This window comes from Arvicanthis niloticus, chromosome 28, assembly GCF_011762505.2.
Source record: "Arvicanthis niloticus isolate mArvNil1 chromosome 28, mArvNil1.pat.X, whole genome shotgun sequence".
NCBI classification, from domain to species: domain Eukaryota; kingdom Metazoa; phylum Chordata; class Mammalia; order Rodentia; family Muridae; genus Arvicanthis; species Arvicanthis niloticus.
Window position 1 is genome coordinate 17,494,708 of NC_133436.1, and position 18,894 is coordinate 17,513,601.

The window sequence follows — 18,894 nt, forward strand, 5'->3', positions numbered from 1 at the left end:
CAATCAGTTAAGTGTTTGCCTTCAAGCATAGGGACCAGAGTTTATCCTTAGAACACATTTGGGAACAAAACAAAAAAACACCAATCTGGGCATGAGGGTGTACCTATAATCTCAGTACAAAGGAGGTGAAGAGAGTGAATCTCTGGGGTGAAGTCTACTCAACGAGACCTTCTCTCAGAAAAGCAGGTGGATAGATTTGGGCTGGAGAGATAGTTTAATGGGTAGACATGTGCAGTACATTGCTGATGACCTGAGCTTCATCCCTGGGACCCATGTAGCGGTAGAAAGAGAGAAATGACTCTACAATGTGGTCCTCTGGCTTCAAGTGTACCTTGGTGTGCACCCACCCTCTCTGCCTCTGCAACAATAATAAACAAATAGAAATTTATAGAAAGATAATGAATGGAGCCTGGGGCTCTAGAAGGGATGCTTGAGACTGTCCTCTGACCTCCACATGTCCTCACTATACAAGCATATGTCCCCAATGAACACATGCACATGGGCGTGCCTACACACACACACACACACACACACACACACACACACACACACACGGGGAGGGGAGGAGAGGGGAGGGGTTAGCCTTAATGAGAAATATTAGTATGTGATGTATTTGCCTCTCTCCGCTGAGCCTTGGTTCTCTGCTAGAAAATGACATGGTCCAGCCAGCTCTGATACGCTCCACTGCAACTCCAGGAGTCTTGCCTGTAGGCTCTTTTTCCTCCTGGCCGGTGTTCAGTTCTTCTGCTGTGACTTTTCTGAAGGAAGCTAGGGGGTAATGAGATGAACTGGGTCCTCTCAAAATACATGTTGGCCAAGGGTCTTAGCAAGTTAAAAGGAGGGTTTTAGGGTGAGGCCTGACACCGTATAACTGGATACAGACATGTGACCACACCGAGGGAGGACCATGTAAAAACAATGGAGTAGTTTATCTGCCAGTCAAGGAGAGGCTTCTAAAAAAAAAAAAAAAAAAAAAAAAACCAATACTGCCAACATCTTCATCTTGGCCTTCCAGTCTCCATGCTGAAGACCCCCATAGGTGGTTCTTTGCTATGAAAACTCAAGATAACACACTGGGCTCCAGCAACTTTTCTGGACTTTGAGAGGGGTGCTATATCTTTTTCTTTTAAGGTTTTTTTTTTTTGTTTTGTTTTTTTGTCCCATTATGTAGCTTTATCAGTGTTAGAACTCACTATGCAGACCAGGCTGGCCTCAGACTCCAAGGTCTCCCTTTGCCTCCCTAGCACTGATGTTAAAGGCATGTGCTGCTACACCTGGCTTCACATACGCTTTTCTTAATAGACCTGGCTTTAGCCTTTACGTAGGCCTTCTTGCATGAGGATTATCAAGTATTCTGTGTACTTTTTACATGTGTCTTTATCATTAGAAAAAGAAAGTAAGCAAGTAAGCTACATTTTTTTTTTTAGAGGCAACTTCATAAACTTGACCCTACTTTTTTTGTTTGTTTGTTTTTCAAGATAGAGTTTCTCTATATAGCCCTGGCTGTCCTGGAACTCACTCTGTAGACCAGGGTGGCCTCAAACTCAGAAATCCACCTGCCTCTGCCTCCCAAGTGCTGGGATTAAAAATGCTGGGATTAAAGGCGTGCGCCACCACTGCCTGGCTCAACCCTACTTTTAAAAAAAGGTCTGTCTTTGCTGATATACTGTCTGTGAGGGTTAATTTGCATTGTCAATTTGACTGAATGTGCAATTACCTGGAAACACATCCAGCGGTATATCTCTGAGGGAAGTTCTAAGAGGTTTAATTTAGAAGGAAAACTCACCTTGAATATTGCTATCACTTGACCAGCCTTCATGTCTTCCTGCTTCCTAACTCCAGGGCAATGTGACCAGATTCTCATGCTTGCCTTCCCTCTCCCACCACTGTCTCCTGACATGACATGTGGGACTATCTTCCCTCAAAGGGGGAGCCCAAATAAAGGCTGCTTTGAATGACTTTTATCATTCAAAAGAGTAATGAATACACAGGTTTTTGTAAAAAAAAAAAAAAAAAAAAAAAAAAAAAAAAATGAAGGAAAACCAAATAGTTTCCATTTGTAAAAAACTTTAAACCAACCAGGCAGAGCAGACGTGGCACAGCCTGCTTTTTTGTAGTACTCTGGATTTCAAATTTCATTCAGTCTAATTCAATTGCCTGTATTATAGGAGAAAACAGTAGAGCCCTCCCCACTTACTGCCTGTTAAGGAGATGCTCAGATTTCTTAGGTAAATTGTGTTATTACCAAAATAGACTTTTCTTTTCACTTAATACCTTACAGGTAGGATACAGACTTAATACAGACTTTGATTCTTTTACACACCAGTCAGTCACCTGCAGCTGGAATACAGTGACCAACATCTAGAAAACACTGGGGCCCCATCTCTCTCCCCCCCCCCCCCCATTGCTCTTTCTAAGTTCCTTTGAACCACATTAGAATTTCCCAGGGTGGTGTCTGAGTTAGGGTTTCTATTGCTGTGATGAAAAAACATCATGACCAAAAAGCAAGTTGCAGAGGACAGGGTTTATTCAGCTTACACTTCCACATCACTGTTCATCACCAAAGGAAGTTAGGACAGGAACCCAAGGGCAGGAACCTGGAGGCAGGAGCTGCTGCAGAGACCACGAAGAAAAATGCTACCTCCTGGCATGCTTCCCATGGCTGGCTTGCTCAGGCTGCTTTATTATAGAACTTAGGACACCAGCCCAGGGATGGCACCACCACCATGGGCTGGGCTCTCCCCCATTGATCACTAATTGAGAAAATGCCTTATGGCTGGATCTCATGGAGGCAAGTCTTCAAAGGAGGACCCATCCAGTACAGGTGGCATTTCTGACATGAAGACAACTCACTGGCCAGGTAGAGGCTTGCCATGTTTGTGATTCTGATCAGCTTACACAGAGAGATGTGGCATGTTCTTCTTTTCCTACCTTACAGTACACATTGTAGATACTTTTGGTGGTTTAAATGAGAAGTGCACCCTCTACCCCATATGTGTATGCATTTGAACACTTGGTCCCCAGTCAGTACATCTTTGCCCCAACTCCACTCTCTCTGATAAAATGTGATGTAGTGATGTAGGCTCCTGTCCCCACCACCATGTCTGCCTGTTGCTATGCCCTCTACACCATTATGGACCACCCATTTAGCAGCATAAACTAAGAGACAGCCTTTTCCCTTTACGCGATATTTTTTTTTTTTTTTTTTTTTTTTTTTTTTTTTTTTTTTTTGCCTTTTGTATTTTATCACAGCAACTGAAAAGGAAAAGTGAGTGACACTGTTTTCACTGTCTGAGTGTGCTGGCTTAGTAGGTGGACAGCCAGCCAATCAGCACACAGAGAAGCAGCCAAGGTTTTAGTATCTGACACACACATCTAGATGAGTGAATGACTAGCTCAAGGTTTTTAGCCTGTTGTGTGGATGTGTGTGCATGTGTGCACACACGCATTCTGCTACTTGTTTCTTATTTTTTTTTTGGGGGGGGCGGTCATATATTTACAAGGACGAAAGTTGATAGATTTTTCAAAGTCACACTGTAAAAAAAAAAAAAAACACATCTCGAGGAAAGAGGGAAGTCTTTAATTTCCAGCTACCAAAATAACAGAAAAAAAATGTTAATTTATTTATATTCATTTATTTCTATGGGTAATGAATAAATTAAGGAGCACTTCACCTCAGACACAGATCGTTTTTATTTCAGCCGAGCTAACGCTTTAGTTCCATATATATTTCTGAACGTCCATCAATGTCAAACACCATTTTTTTAATACTTAAAAATAAAAAGACTCACAAGCACTTTTACAGCATTCAAGGGGAGTCAGCCGAGGCTTCATAAGAATAATTTTTCTTTAAAAAAAACAAAAACAAAAACCACCCATCTGACCAAAATAAAATCATTTTAATTAACTCCTTCCTGAGTAACTAAAACCTTGGAATGTGCTGACAGGTTATAATAAATAAGACAAGGACCAAGTAGCTTAAAGTGTATTTTCTTTTTAAATTAAACTATGTAAAATGTACAATATATTTCATGAAGTACAAACTCTGTTGGGCCAGAGCCCAAGCGAGCTGATGAAGTACCTTGACTTTCAGGGTGTAGGGGCTGTGTGCTAGGACAAGATACCAGGAGGGGTCTGCAGCTAGCCAGCCAAGCCCCTCTCCTGGGCTGTGACAGTGGCCACGGGTGAGAATAAATGCCTTCAAACACACAGAAAGCGCTGTGCACACTTCTAGAAAGTAGGGGACCTTTGTGAGTGACCAGTTGTCCCCGTGTTTGGACAACAGCCGAGAAGGCCCAGCTAATGCAGCTTTATCTTGAACTCTGGGACCTTGGTGGGTGAGCTAACCATCACTGTGTGTATGTAATGGCATGGAGACGACTTACAAAGCCCCACACTGCAGTCCCTTGTATTTGTTTGGAAAACAGGAGGAGGCATTCCCACATTGCTCTTCAAAGTCTGAATAATGGAAAGGCCCAGCTCTCTCTGAACAGGACAAAGGATATTTCCACCTCTGTGAATGGCTCCCTCATTCACTTCCTGACCCAGTTCCCTGAAGCAGAAAAGAGGCCCATGCGTAGCCAGTGCTTCTACCTCTACGGTCCCTGCCTTCCCTGGATGCCTTTGAGCGGGGACCCGGCTTAATGCATTTCATGATGAAGGAGCTTCAGCACATACCGGACAGTTTTTCAAATGACTGGCTTTAGACCTTGGCCAGTGTCCAGTTTTAGTGAAGGAAGCAAGAAAAAAAAAAAATTCTAGAGACTTGACTTTCTGCAAAGTACAAAATGTGTCGTGTGCCGCATGTGTGGAGCCAGTCTTGTTTATCTTAAGTACTTCTAACTTACTAGGCTAGCGTTCTTTAGTGGCAGGCTCTGGGGGTAAACCTGAGGCAAACACAAGCCGTCGCCAACGTCCTTCCTGCTGCCACCATTGCAGTCTGGCTTCTCTAGTTGCATTATATCAACCGGTGGGAATATGAAATTTTAAAATTTTTTCATGACTTAATAAGACACAATTCCGTAATTAAAGAAGCAGAGCATCATGGGTAGTAGGGAGTTGTCAGGAGTGAAGAAGTGCATGGGATATTTTGGTGCAAAAGAATTGCCCAGTGTTTACTCAGATCACGTTGGGGCACCAACCTATTCAAAAGCTAGCCAAGCAGTGTCCTGCCTGACACTATTTGTGGCATCAAGGTCTCTGGCACTGGTGTCCCTGGAAAGGGTTATGGGTGCAAACAGGTTCTATAAGAACGTGGTTCTACTATTGCTAGGGCAGGACTCAGAACCCTTAGATAGTAAACACAACAGCTCCTGCAGGACTAGAAGGAATGAAAGATACCAAGTTCTGTAAAGCCCAATTTGGCTATGAGTGTGCTTTTGGGATGGTGTGCAACCAAGCTTAGGATTCCTGTCGTACATATCAAGGTCAATGGTCAATTGGTTTCTGGCACTTGCACGTGCAACAGTCCAGGAGGCTGAGAGGTTTCCTGATGCCTTGAGGCCCTCAGATTTGATCTGCCTGCCAACACTTGACATACCGAGCTGACACCTAAAATGGAGCTGGGCCTTACCGTGCATACACTTTGATCTCGACAGGCTTCCCAAGCTCTGATTTGTTGAGAAGGTGGGCACTAAACACTGACTTGCTCTCTCAGAGTTAAGTACTGTGTTCTTGGTGACAGTGTTCCCGTGAGATAGGCAGAGGCAGCATTCTACTGACAGGGGGTCAGTGGGGGTGGGAGGCAGAAACCCCCAAACCAGTGGATCCTCCCTCTTGTCTTCCTTCCACTCCTAGATCCCTTCTTCTCTGAAATAGTTGTTTCTATAACATACAAGTCTGAATATCTTTACAATGGATGGAATATTTTTGGAGCCATTTTACAAATGATAAAATGACTAGGTTGGAGAATGTATTTCTTTCTTCTCTCACTAAAAGGGGTGAATAGGGGACCAGGGAAGGCTATTTTCTGAAGAGATACCTTGTAGTAGCGCCATCTAGAGTATGTGGAAAAGCTTCAAGGAGGGAAGAAAGAAAAACACACAGAATAAAATTAAACAAATAAAACCCGCAAAACCGGGCATCTCCCAATGACCCCAACCTGTGGGAATGTTTTGTTCTTTTTAATGCACCCGGGCATTAATGAAAGTCCCTTCAGAATTTTTCTTCCCCAAAGAACACTGTAAAGAGGGGGATGAAGCCACAGAGGCATTCTGGCGCAGGCATCACCTCTTATAAATATCTTCCAGCCATTTCTCGTCGTCCTGCTCCTCATCGTCTATTGGCTCCTCCGTCTCCAGAGGCGTGGGAATGAAGAACTGTGGTCTCAGGGCAGGTCTGCTCACGCGAGACTTCAGTCCGAGCTTGCGCTTGAGCAGATGGAACTGTTCTTTGACGTAGTGGTAGAACTCGTACTCATATCTCATTCGCTGGTAGAGAATCTGCACCGCCTCGGGGGAGGGGACAGTCTTCTTCACGGTCACAGTCATGTTGCCAAGTTTTCTATGTTCTGGAAAAGAACCAGGTAGCCCATGAGCAACTATCCAGGAAGCCTTGTCTCAGGAGTAACCAGGGTGTCGGAGCCTGTTCATCAGCTCCTCCAATCTGCTCTACACTGGGTATGCGGCAGGGGGAGGAGGTTTAGCTACTTGAAAGGTTTCATAGGATGGTCGTGTTGAAGGCTAACTTTGCTAGCGCAGTGAGACCCTTCGTTAATGAAGATGAAAACTAGAAATACGGATGTGTTTGTTTCTTCTGAGAGAGAGAGAGAGGGAGAGAAGGAGGAGGAGGAGGAGGAGGAGGAGGAGGAGGAGGAGGAGGAGGAGGGAGGAGGGAGGAGGGAGGAGGGAGGAAGAAGGAAGAAAGAGAAGAAAGAAGAAGAAGAAAAGAAAGGATTCTTGAGATTTTTATTTTTGAGACAGGTTCCATTACATAGTCACTGCCCTTATATATGGCACTTGTTATATAGACCAGACTGACCCTAACTCACAGAGATTCACCTGCCTCTGCTCCCCATGCCACACCAAGTGCTGAACTGAAAGGTGTGTACCACCATGTCAGGTTAGATTCTTGGGATTTTTAAAATTTAATTTATTAGATAATTTGAGCCAGGCTGTTCTCAAAATGAATCTGAAGAATTACAAAAATGATGCAGGCAGCCATTGGCTAAATATCTGGGACAACTCCACAAAGAAGGGACGTGGGCAGCAAAGACAACCTTTGGGGAAATAGCTGTCCTTTTGCCCACTGAAGGGCCCTTAGTCAGTGCGCCTGGTTTCTTGTTCACACTCCTCTTTAAGCGTGTTATGTACTGCACTGTGTACTGGGGAAGGAAGCTAAGAAGGTGCTCCTTGGGTACCACATCCTGCAGGATGGTGCCATCTTTTTGCCCACCTTCATTTGGCAGAGCTGGCATCTATACTGCCATCTTACGTCTCCAGTGCGCATCTATCAATTAGCTGACAACCCAGGCATGGGAAACTGGGTGTTAGTTATCAGCCCCTCAGATCCCAGAGGCAAGTAACACGAAACACGTGGTATGCCATCCTAATGACTTTCTGTTGGAGGTAAGTCAACAGGCTGTGACCGTTCTAGCAGCCAACAGAGAGTTTAACACATTATGCTGCTCTTAAAATAACAGTCACAATTACTACTAGGTATGAAACCGTTTGGGAATGTTTTCAATCAAGTCTCTTTAACAAAAGGTTTCGGTGGAATTAGCAACATTTAGATAGTTTAGATAGTTTAGATAGAGCAAGTCCCGTGGATTCCATCTGCTCCCAGATGTAGCTCTGGGACTATGTTTGAATCCCCTTCATATTGCTTTACTGTACCCACATTTTATAAGGCAATGAAATCTGCCTCTCTCTCTATATGTATACATACATATATATAAACGCATAAGTGTATGTATTTATGTTTCTATATATTTACACAATTGTTCCAACTGTACCCACTTCTGGAAAGCTGGTTAAGAGAAGCACAAGGCCAACTGTTAGTCTGTCTACCAACTCCTCAGAACAGGCAGATAAAGCTGCCCATTTCCAGCTTCAAGAGTTTACAAAGACCCTTTCTTGGGCAGCAAGAATCCCATAAGGGTGTTTCCATTTCCTTAGTTTTGGTCACTCTTCTTAGTCCTTCCTCTGAGCACCCTCATGAAACACATGGACAATGACAGCTGGTTTGGAGGGATCTTAAGTTTTGTCTTTTTTAAAAATTAAATTCCAGTTTTACATTAACATCCAATTATTGCTTCCTTCACCTTTCACTCTCACTGTTAATCTCTCTCTGTCTCTATCTCTCTGTCTCTCTGTCTGTCTCTCTCTCTCTGTCTCTCTCTCTCTCTCTCTCTCTCTCTCACACACACACACACACACACACACACACACACACACACACACACACGCGGCTCTTTCCTACCAAAACCTATTTTTGTGGGCGTATGAATATAGCAAGGATTTAGGTGTCCCAGGCTGGCCTTGAATTTGAACTTGCTAGCTATAGCTGAGATGACCTTAAACGTAGGATCCTCCTGCCTCCACCTCCCCAGTGCTGAGATTATAGCTGTATACTATCATGCCCAGTTTTTGAGGTGCTGGGTATTGAATCGTCGGTCTAGCGAACGCTGGGTAACTATTCTGTTTATTGAGCTACATCACCACTGTGCTTCTTAAAGAGACGCTTGTCTCCAAGCTTCTCTGGTATCTTTCTGTCCTTACCACCACAGCCCAACTTCTTGAAGAGCTGTACACGTTTGTTGAGACCTGATTTTCAACATCCACAAGTTGGGACCTTTAAGTTTCTCCTTCCTGTTCCCAAAATACTTCATTCAAATGGTTCCTTGCTGGACCCTCTGTGGACCCTCTGCTGGCCCTCACAGGGCAGGACTATATAGACTGTATACCTTCTTGAAGCCCCGCCCCTTCATTTGGTCCCCATCACAGCCTTTCCTTTAAATGCCAGTGGTCCCCAGGACTCTGTCCTAACCCTCCCTTCTGTGCTTGGGTTCCTGGGTAGCAGCAAATAGTGCCGTACCCTTTAAGCCTCGGGTTTATGTCACATGATTACCACTTTTGTCAGTCTGAAAAATGACATTAATTTGGGGCTGGTGAGATGGCTTAGCAGTTAGGAGCACTGACTGCTCTTCCAGAGGTCCTGAGTTCAATTCCCAGCAACCACATGGTGGCTCACAACCATCCGTAGTGGGATCCAAGGACAGCTCCAACATACTCATATACATAAAGTAAATAAATAAATCTTTAAAAACTTACATTAATTTAGCGTGTGTGTGTGTGTACGTACGTGTGTACGTGTACGTGTACGTGTGTACGTGTGTGGACAGGTACATGCACCACAGTGCATGCATGGAAGTCAGAGGACAACTTGAGGGAGCTCATTCTCTCCTCCCACTATGTGAGTCTCCAGGATCAGACTTGGTTTGTCAGGCTTTGTGGCCAATGCTTTACCTACTGAGCCTTCTCCTTGGCTCATGATTATAGATAGCTTTTCAAGCTTTTATTTCTCCAGAGCTAGAAAGCATACTAAGATTAATGAAGTTGCCAGGATGAGTTTTATTTGTGGGCAACTGAGACTTAGATTCAGTCACTAACAGGAAATCCCTTTTAGGGGTTAGGGTTATGTCCATGGATATTGTACTTGATTTGCTATTCTTTGTAACTCCGAGCAGTATCCTCATATAGAATACATATTTCATGACCTTTCTTTCCAGTGGGGATATGGAATGAGCATGTAGGTCATTTAGCAAGAAGGGTCACATGATAAGGAAGTAAATGGCAGAGGAAGATTTGAATCTGGATCCTCCCTGCTGTTGAGATTTCCCCTAACCCATAATGCACTGGGTCATAATGTAAATCTCAACCAACTCAGCTTTTGTGAGAGACCAGGGGCTAAACTCCAATTCCAAGAAGAAAATCACAGAGTTGTCCTGAGCAAGCATCCTATGGCAACCCACCCCCCTTAGCAACAGCCGGTCAGGCTAGAATGGCAGGGTCAAGGGACATAGAGATAACTTAAGACATCCTTCTGAGAATAGATAACCTAGCTATCCTGTTTGTCAGGTGGTTTTGTCCCCAAGTTTGGTTCCTGCAGAGTACGTCAGAAATGCAGTTTTTAAAATATTAACTTGCTGACCGGTATGCAAATTTCCAAAGCTTGCTGTACCTTCAATAAATACCCTGTACCCTTAGACTCAGGGCTCTCACTCTGACCTGCTGCAACAGGGATGGTGAGAGTCCTTGCTCTAGAGAGCTCTTAACAAAGGCTTATGTGCTTGTATGGGAATTGGCTCCTCAGTGGTTTTAGGGGTCCCTGCAACTTGGGCATAACAATAAATAGTTCTGTTTCCATGGGCCTACCTATAATAAGTAACCAGCATCGTTTGGGAAGACCAGAAGTCAGCTTGCCCTATGCGGTCAATAGTGAATCTTTCTTTCTTCATTTTTCCTTATTTATGTGTATGTGTGCACTTGTAGAGGTAAACAGTGCACTGTGTAGAGGGCACAGGACAGCTTGTGGGAGTCAGTCCTCTCCTTTCACCAAAAGGGTCCTGGGGATCAAACTCTGGTCTCCTGGCTTGTCAGTAAGAGCCTTTACCTGCTGAGCCATCTTGCCAGCCCATCAATAGAGAAGATTTCAAATCATATTTCAAAGGCATATTGTCATGCATTTTTCTGCAGGGAATTTAGTGCTGTGGTTAAGCCCTCCCTGCTTTTGCAAAACACTAGGTATTCTTTCCAAACAAAACAAACTCGCTTAAACAGTGGAATTAAGTCTCTCTCCTGACTGCAACTATACACAAAGTCTGGGACTTTTGTTGTTATTGCCTTCTTTTTTTTTTTTTTTTAAGAGTGTCATCATTTCAGGCACAAAACAGCTATACTTTAGAGATCCACACTCTGCCAATGAGATGGCTGAGTGGGTAAAAGTGCTTGCCCTTCAAATCAAGTCGGAGCTGGAGGGGGAGGGGCTGCTCCCGAAAGCTGACCTCTGACCTCTGCAGAGACACTGTGGCACAAGTGTACCCATACTCACAAACATACAATATACACACTGATAATCAGTTAATTTAATTAATTAATTTAAAGCAGCATGTGGCTGTTGGCATTCTTTGAGAAGCACATGGGCCCTTGTTAGGCAGTCCCAGACCTCAAAGAATGAGCACTAAGAAGTGAAGCCTTCACCTATCAGCACCCTTGGGTGCATAACTCCCGTGCTCAGTGAGGACATGAGCCAAAGAAGAATCCTAGCCAGAACACCTTCCATGAAGGCAGAAGTTGGGGGTGGCACTGTCAGCCGAAGGACAGCCTGGCAGGGTGTTTGCCCCATGGAGAATTGGTTTCGAAATTGATTTAATTATAAGGATTTGGCCCATTTCATGTGGAATCTGAATGGCTGGCTTTTCTTAAGAGTAGGGTCTAGTCTTAGCCTATCACCCTGAGGGAGATGGTGTACTCAGACCCCAAGGGCCAGCTCATTATTTTATGTCACCTGCCTCTTCACTACTAGAGAAATTCTCTAGTCCTCCTGCTAGGAAGGCTTTGAAACTCTGGGTTGTATCAACCCAGAAAGCAAGTGTTTTCTGTTAATGCTCCAGTGGGGCCTCCCTGGTATATCCACTGTCACCTTACCTACTCTCTTTACAAATATTTATTGAGCAGTACTCTGGTACCAGGTGCAGGAGCTACACAAAGTGAATGGAACATTGTCCCCAGACATTCTGACAGTGTGCCCTGTGCCAGGCTCTGTGAGATACCAACACACACCTTTGCTTTTGTGAACTCCCCACCCCCAGTGCTGTGGGGTCATTTATCACCTCCATGGGGCATGGCTCTCAGGCCAGTATCCTGCTCAGGCTCACAGAGCCAGAAAACAGAGAAGCCAGACATTAGGTCTCAGACTGGAGAGCTGAGCCAAGTTTCAACTGTACCCACTCTAAAGTGGAGCCGGTCCCCCAGGCTAAGGGAACACTCCCTCACCACAGAACCAGTGGCCATAGGCTGGGGAAGGCAGAATATTTTGGTTTGCTTCCTGGTTGGATCAGCACTTTCTCTCCTGAACTGGTAGAAGCCAGAACTGGTGGACTTGTCATAAATACTGTGCAGAAAGATCCATCTTGCATAGTTCACAGACCTTGGAATTCTCCACTTTGCCCAGGTCACCATCAAGGCACCAAGGACCTGAGAGATTGCTCAAGGTGTTAAGCCCCAGTATGTGAAGCCCTGAGACTGGAAAGAAGGCTTTCTGATTCCAGTCTAACACTTTCTGGCTATATCACAGGCTATTAATTTCTAAATTGAGTGGAAATCTATAACCACCCACTTCTCCTGGCCCAGTGTGTACTCTGGCATTAAAGAGATTGGCCCAAAAGAAGAGCTTGAGTGTTCTAACCTGGGTGGGTGGGGGGAGGCAGTGCTGTGGGGAGCCCAGGGGATCTGCTGAAAAACTTAGCAACCAGCAAAAGTGTTTTCAGAATGAAAGGGACTGTGTCTGTTGCAGTGTCAGCTCCCCAGTGCCCATCTCCACGCCTGAAATATAACAACCAGCCATAAGAGTTTGTTGATTTGAAACCTGCATTTGAAATTCATTCGTTAGACTGGATTAACCCAAAGGGCAACTTTGGGTGTTGACGTTACATAAGCCTTCACTTGAGAAATTCCTTTCTCAATGGAGGTGCTTCCCCCTTCCTTGAGCAAACCTCCATGTCTAGAAATCTGATTTCTTGAGGCAGGCTAATAGGGACGCCATGACTGGTATGGACAGGGAGTGGAAATCTGCTTTTTGTTTTTGTTTTTTTAAAGTCCTTCTGACAGATCACTTTCACAAATTTGGTAAAGCTGAGGAGGAATTACTACAGTAAGGGATGGCTTGCCACACACTTAAGTATCTGTGCAGACAGATCTGTGCCTCTGCCAACTTACAGTCAACAACTATGTGCTAGGCATAGTATAACTAAATTAATTAAAAGACTCTGAGTACCTCTGGTCAGAGTGACATCTATATGACTTGGTTTTGTTGGATCAGTGGTGCTCAATGATTTGATTAACCATCATCTTCGATGCTTTTGCATGTTTCCCCCCCCTCATCAGCACAAGAAAAATGTTCTTTTTTAGAGATTGCACAAGAAAATGTTTCCAGAACAAGGGTGATGATCAGAATTCAGATTCCCCAGCACTCATGTAAGAAGCTGGGCAGGACAGTTTGCCTCTCATCCCATTGCTCAGGAGGCTGAGACAGGGGCTTCTCAGGGCACACTGTTAGACTTGTTGAAGTGTCAAGTTCTGGGTTCGGTGAGAGACCCTGACTCAATAAATAACAGAGAGAGACACTAAGAGTGACATCTGATGTCAATGTTTGACTCTTTCCATATGTGTGCACACTGTACACACACCCATGTTTGTGTATCATACACATAGACACATGCAAAACTAGAAGTAAAACATTCATTCAGACCATACCTACTTGCCCCATGTGCCAAGGTATCTGCTGTGGGGATACATGGGGTCTTTTTGGTCAGCCTTGAGTAATTCCTTGTGGAAGATGTCACATCAGGACACTGGGAACATCTTCAGAAAGCTGAACATTCAGAGGAAGTACTGCCTAGCACAGACAAGTCCTACAGGGCTTTGGGAACCTCATCCTGGCTCGGCACCATGCCTCTACTGCATTGAACGTAGAGGCCATTGCAAAATGTGCCGGTGCTGTTTGTTAACACATGGTCCCATCAATGAGCCACCCTACCCACATTGGGGATTCATGTTCAAACATGTTAATAACCATTGTTTGTCAAGAACCTAGCTCGTGCATAAGACTGGGTGGTAACAAGCATGGTGTGTTTAACTTCAGCTGAGACTGTGGAAAGATTATGCTTTACTGACCCAGATCTGGACATTTTACTAAAGCCTCAACTCTCCACCTCTGTTGCATGGACATGATGTTTAGACTGGTTCAAAATCTTCAGGACTCTAAAAAGCTCCTTTGATGTAAATAAAAAAGAAATCACAAACCTGCCGCTTGGAGCCCTCCCTCCCCCCAGCACTGCTCTTCATCTGTCAAACTTGTATAATGGAAATACGTTGTTGCCTTGACTCTGGGCCAGAATAAACAATCTGGAAACAGTGTGTAAACCCAGCTGCAGCAGAGGACAGAGGCCTTGCTTTATGACCTTGGAGGGGGCTAACCCAGTGCAAAAAGCATCAAACCTCATGGCTGGCAGGAGCTGTGTTTTGATGCTGTACAGACTCTGTGGCTCCCCGACTCCATTTGAGAGAATGAATACTTCACATTGAGCAGAGGGCCTCCCACTCACCAATCTAGACTTGTTTAAACCTGCTCCAACAGAAGTCACGTGCAAGAAATGGATATGTGCTTCATAAGAACGCAAGTGAGGTCAAATTTTACCTTGGGTGGAGGCAGGCATCATCAGATGATAGGTATCATTTTTCAGCTTCCGGTTAGCTGAGCAGCGATTGGCAAGAGGCCTTGCCACTTTAGCAAGTATTGTGTTTTTTTTGTTTGTTTGTTTGGTTTTTTTTGTTTGTTTGTTTTTTTGATTTGCTTTTTATTATCCCCAGGTTAGATTAGATCCAGAAATTTCTAGCACACAAAAGAGAGGAACACTTTCTCAGATGACAGGTGTGAAAAAAGGCTCGGTCAGGGTCAGGTGAGGAGAAAGGGGGCGCTAAGCTGCAAGGGAAGAGGGGGCGAGCACCCTAGGGCTGCCCTCTGTCCAACTCCTGCAGAGCCCCGCACCAGTGCCGGCTGCCACAGAAACCGTGCGAACATGATGTGTGTCACAGATAGAGTAAACTCATTTCCTGAATTATGCAGGGCGGCCACACAGTTCAGACACATGAAATACAACTGCAGGGTAGTCTGGCTGCCCTGCAGCTGTGAGCAGCGGAAATGAATGTGTGTCACTCAGTCTTCACAGCAGTGGGCGGGGCTGACAGGAGCCGCTTTTGAAGTGCCACTCACATGATTGATGGCATGTTAAGGTCAGCTTCTTGGAGGTATGGCAATTAAGGGAGGCGGGGCGTGCATACTTCACGGCTGTCTCTGAGTTTAAGGTTGGTAGAGTAAACAGAGGGGTTTTTTTTTCCTTTTTTTTTTTTCTTTTCAGTCTTCATTTCAGATCTAGAAGTATAAATAACTAAAAATTAAGTTGAGATCACTTTGAATTTCAAGAGAACCTTTGCTCTGTGCAGCCAAGTGCAAATTACATGGTTTTCTCCATTCCCTCAAACTGCTAGGCTCTTTTGATGAGTGAAAATAAAGGCTTTTTAGCACTCTCTCTCTCTTCTTTGATAGTTGGAAGCAGGAACTCAATAAAACAGACCCAGGAGGAGAATGCACTTGGCTTATGTGGCGTGGGTCAACAAAAGTCCATGGAGACCAAGATGGAATGGGTCGACAAACGCTCATGGAGACCAGAGCACTGCCTGTTTTGGGATGGGAGCTAACTGGTCAATAGCCTGCCATGCGACAGGTAGACATGTCACACAGGTGGCTCTCAACTCCGTAGATTCTAAAGATGGAGGGTGGCCTGCTGGAGTGACTCCTACACCGGCAACTCAGCTACACATCAGTTATCTTGGAACCTGCTAAACCATCTAAGATGGCAGTGGCCATGGTAGGGGCTGTGGCAGGGACAGCAGCTGTGGAGGAGCAATGATGTTGGTAATTTAGCTGCCTGGACTCAGAACACATACTTATTGATACCCTGTGGTATACCTACTAAACCCAATGCAAAGAATATGAGGCCCTTTCAGAGCTGAACACACAGACTTACCCCCGAGAAAGAGCAAATAATAATCAGAAAAACAGACATACAAAAAAAACCATCCCATAGCTATTTGAGAATCCTTGCTCCCTGGGGACCTCGTGAGCCTCCTTCCAATGGAAAATCAGAGAAGAGGGGAAAAAAGGGGGCGTTGTAAGGTTTGGTCTTTGTACTAAGCAAATGAATTTTTTTAGTAGGGCCGGATGAATGAATACTCTGGGTAAATCAATAACCAAGGGTACTGATGCCTGCAGAGGCTGTACAGGGCCCTGAGTATCCGCAGTGCTGATGACCACTGGCGCCAAGGCTTTTACAGAAGCCTGCTAACTACACATGGAGATCCTAAAGCTTAGAACCAAGCACCAGGACTGGAAGAGGCACCTTGGTTCCCCCTGGTGTCATTCACATGCTGGGGTAGGATCTGCAGGGGACCCCCAGTGCCTGTCTAGGTTAAGGCTCTGGGAGTTGGCTTTCCCTGGCACCTATGTTTGGTAAGCAGAGGACAAATTGCTACCAGGTGTTTTCTCCCCAAGTCTGGGCTCCAAATCATCTCAAAAGGCTGGTAACTTCTTTGAAAGATCCTACTAACCTACACACAAACATATCTACAGAAGCTCTCCTCTTGAGATCTAACTCTGATGTTAGGTTAATGGCTGACACCCACAGATGATGGCACAGCCACAGGGAAGTTCTCCTGGTTTTCCTCAAAGGTTTCCCCCAAATCAAGTCACTTCTGTAGTCCTACATAGACTTATCATAAAGGCCCAGGGCACAATGTCAGATTTATGGCTTGAACCTTTCTAAAAGGAGTAGTTTTCAACTTAAAAGCTCATATATTTTTGTACACAGACACTCATGTATGTATGTATGTATGTATACATGTATATAGATACAGGTGGGCAAGTTTTAGGAAAACTGATAGAAAGGTTAAAATGCCAAAGTGACTTTTAATCAAGTCATGATTATTACTATAGCAACACATTTCCTTTCAGTGTTTTATTTATGAATATGAATTACAAAATACACTGATTATATTTTATTTGGTTTTAAACTCTTATATACAATTTATATATTTATAATTTATATGGTATATATTTATGTAATTTTCATATATTTATAGTTTATACTTTATACTTATTTTAGATTTTATTCTCTTTTAAATAAACTATTCCAGGTTCATTGCCCCACCCCTTTAAGACAGGATCTTACTCTGTATCCAGGCTCCTCCAGAACTTATGGAAATCCTCCAGCCTCAGCCTTCCAACCACTAGAACTTACAGTCATGAGTTACCACACTGGGCTTTCTAAGCCCTAATTTGCAGTGCATTTTAAGATATGACGTCTGAATATCATACAAAAACACACCACTTCTGCTCATGGGGTTCTTCTTCTGTTTCTCTAACTCGAAATAATTTGTGATGACATCCTAGTTGGCCAGTGACCGTGGGTCCTGTCTCCCTAAGCTCAAAGCAGGCTCAGATACCCAGGGGTTTATTTTCTTCTTTTCAGTGGCTTCTGCCAGCTCTGTGACACTTATATAGAATTTATATGACATGATTTTCCTAAACGGTAAGGCACTTACTTTACCACTCAGCTTATGAAGGTTTCAAAGCATCCAGATCAGCCTCTATTGGCCGACTGTGAGTGTGCCAAGAGCCACAGCAGTGAACTTGTGTGTACCTGCTGATAGAGCACACAACACACAAGCAATTCCTGGAACCCTGCACTGTGCACTGATGACAATTACAGACATGAACTAGTCCCTCATTCCTTCCTCCTTATTGGTAATTCTAAATGGCTTTTAACAGAGGAGAATCCACTGTAGTTTTTGTTTTGTCTCAACACTTTATCCATCACCATTATCAGTCTTGACAGGGGACCTGACTGTGAGTTCCAGGAGCCAGCAACTAGGATGCTTTCTCTAGAATGTTAACCATGGGGAAATTTTGATAAGCCCTTTGAGGGCTGTGAATGACAAAGCTGTTCACGGATGCTGAATGCGTAAGATAAGGGAGATATTTAACCTCCTGCCCAGACATTAAGAAGTTAAGTCAATGAGAACTGCTACTCAAAATAACCATTGCCAAGTGGGGGAGTGCGAGATGATGTTTGGAGGATGCTGTCCATTCTTTTCTCTTCAGTGTGGGTGCAATGCTCCCTTCAAATCTGATCCACTTGATCTAGGCAGCTGCAAGCACTGAGTGCAGCAGGTGTTGGAGGTAGGTAAAGGAACAGGCCTATTGCTGTCTCCTTTCCCCAGTAACTATAAGATCGACAAGTGTGCTGGAAGACAGGGCTTGTATTTGCAAGCACATCCGAAGCAGAGCCCTGTGAGAGAATGCACTGAGGGGTCCATTCCCGTTTGCATGGGAGGCCTGTTTGTTTATTTAAGCTAAGTTTGAACTGCCCACTGAATGTCAGACACACCAGGACCCTCAGAGGGAGGTATGGGCAAGGTAAAGTCACAGAGCTTGAAAATATAGTGGTAATTGTTTGGTATTAACATTTATGAACTGTAAAAATGTCACAGGCACAGTAAACTTACAAAAGCAATCTGGGAAGAAAAAAAAAACATATATTTAAAAAAAAATTCCCAGATAGTTTTGAAAGTTTTTGTTGCAGTAGCAACATGAATTGGTGGCTGGAAATAAATTCTAACAAGAAAAATCCAACACTTTTGTCCTTCTGATGTGAGGAAGACTAAGCAGAGGGAACAGTGGCATGTGTTGGGCAGAAGCTCTGAAGGCGGTGGGGGAGGGCTCAGGAACTTTCAGGCCCACAGTTAAGAGACGCTGCAGAAGCCTGTGGCATTAGTGGGAGAGGGTCAGACTGCCAGGACAGACCTCTGTTGTAATGCAAGCCTGAAACTGTGGTAATGTGTGCCAGGGTCCTTGTCCCTTCTGGCATGCCCCCACTCATCCATCCTTTCCGTCCATTTCCCTCCTTCCCCTCCCTCCCTTTTCCTTACTTCCATTCTCCTCTCCTCTCCTTTCCTCTCTTTCCCTCCCATTTCCCTTTCTCTCCCCTCCCCTTCCCTCTTCTCTTCCTTCCCTTCTCCCCTCCCCTCCCTTCTTCTCTTCTTACCCTTCTTTTCCTCT

General features: G+C 44.4%; 1 protein-coding gene across 1 annotated transcript in view; it reads right to left on the reverse strand.

Moving 5' to 3' along the window:
* Positions 1-3,559: 3,559 nt before the first annotated feature.
* Positions 3,560-18,894, reverse strand: part of Ust (uronyl 2-sulfotransferase) — a 300,209-nt gene continuing 284,874 nt past the window's right edge. Inside the window, exon 8 of the mRNA XM_076926828.1 lies at positions 3,560-6,508. Coding sequence (XP_076782943.1) covers positions 6,225-6,508 — 284 coding nt within the window. The 3' untranslated portion in view covers positions 3,560-6,224. The remainder of the gene's footprint in view (positions 6,509-18,894) is intronic.